At 27.8% G+C, this 1,217-nt stretch overlaps 1 protein-coding gene across 1 annotated transcript in view; it reads right to left on the bottom strand.

Moving 5' to 3' along the window:
- The window catches only part of LOC107639019 (pathogenesis-related protein STH-2-like), a 1,530-nt gene continuing 535 nt past the window's right edge, over positions 223-1,217 (bottom strand). The window contains exon 2 of the mRNA XM_016342428.2: positions 223-695. Within this exon, the coding sequence (XP_016197914.1) occupies positions 397-695 (299 nt within the window). The 3' untranslated portion in view covers positions 223-396. The remainder of the gene's footprint in view (positions 696-1,217) is intronic.

The following is a 1,217-nucleotide window of genomic DNA, read 5'->3' as shown; positions in this document are numbered from 1 at the left end:
AAAAAACATTTGACTCAACCATCCTCTAACAGTAAATGTTGTAGTAAAGGAAAACAAACGTCTTATATCCAAAACAATGTTGAATTACCTAATAGTCTGAATTATAGTAATTAACCATGATTGAACATTGTTCTAAACCTTGGTTCTTTGGTATACGTTTTGGATCATAGCATAAGCTTTATGAGTTGCACAAGAATTCGGCAGATTTAGCTAGAGAGTTATGTATGTGATGCTGTTGGTTTATAAAATATAATCTTCATCAACTCATTGTCACTAATAAAAAAATACAAATATTTTGCCAAACCCACATGAGAAGCGAGGACTTATTAAGAATTAAATTCTATAAAAGAAAAATGGAATACATCATCTCTTATATATAATAATTAAATAAAATAATTAAGCATAAATTTGTGGATTCTCCAATAGGTAGGCTTCCACAACCCTACAAATTCCAATGGAGCTTTCTCTCCCTTCCTTTACTTCTTCCTCCTTAATTTCAGCATCACCTATGGCATTGTATTTGCTAGTCATTTTACATATGCAACCTCCATCACTAGTGGCCTCAAAATTCACCTCATAAGCTATAGACTCAAGCTTTTCTCCCAATGGATCCCCTTCAATCATAGTGTATTTGCACACCAGGTTTTCCTTATCAACCACATCAATCCTGTGTTTTAGATATTTGAAGGGGATAGCTGCATAAGAGAAACATTAACCAGGAGTTATAATATAATCAAGCACATATGGAATAAATTAAATAAATAAAATATGAATACTATACATAATGTCTTTTTTTTTTATGATTATTAAGCGATATTATGTAAGATATTTTCTAATTAATTTGTAAATTTATACACTAATTTTTCCTAAATTTTAGCTAGATATGTCACACTCAACGCTGTTCTATTTTAAAAAATGTGATACTATAATTTGATTTATTTTTAGTATTTTGTGAAAGTGAAAAAAATTTAAAAAGCATGATTTTTTTATTTTAAAATTTTTGAAGGAAAAAAAAGTAATAAGGAAAAGCTAATCAAACCTAACCCTAAGCATAAGAAAGGCTAGTATTGGCATAACAAATTAAATAGTAATATAGTAGTGTTACATGTAATAATATTAACTAATCAAATTATTGTATATATAGTGATAGTTTGGATTGACTTTTTTGGTGAAAATGGTTTTTTTTTTTTAAAATAAAATATTTTTATTCAGTCAGT

This window comes from Arachis ipaensis, chromosome B04 (genome assembly GCF_000816755.2).
Source record: "Arachis ipaensis cultivar K30076 chromosome B04, Araip1.1, whole genome shotgun sequence".
Classification (NCBI taxonomy): Eukaryota; Viridiplantae; Streptophyta; class Magnoliopsida; order Fabales; family Fabaceae; genus Arachis; species Arachis ipaensis.
This window is presented reverse-complemented; position numbering and strand designations above follow the sequence as displayed.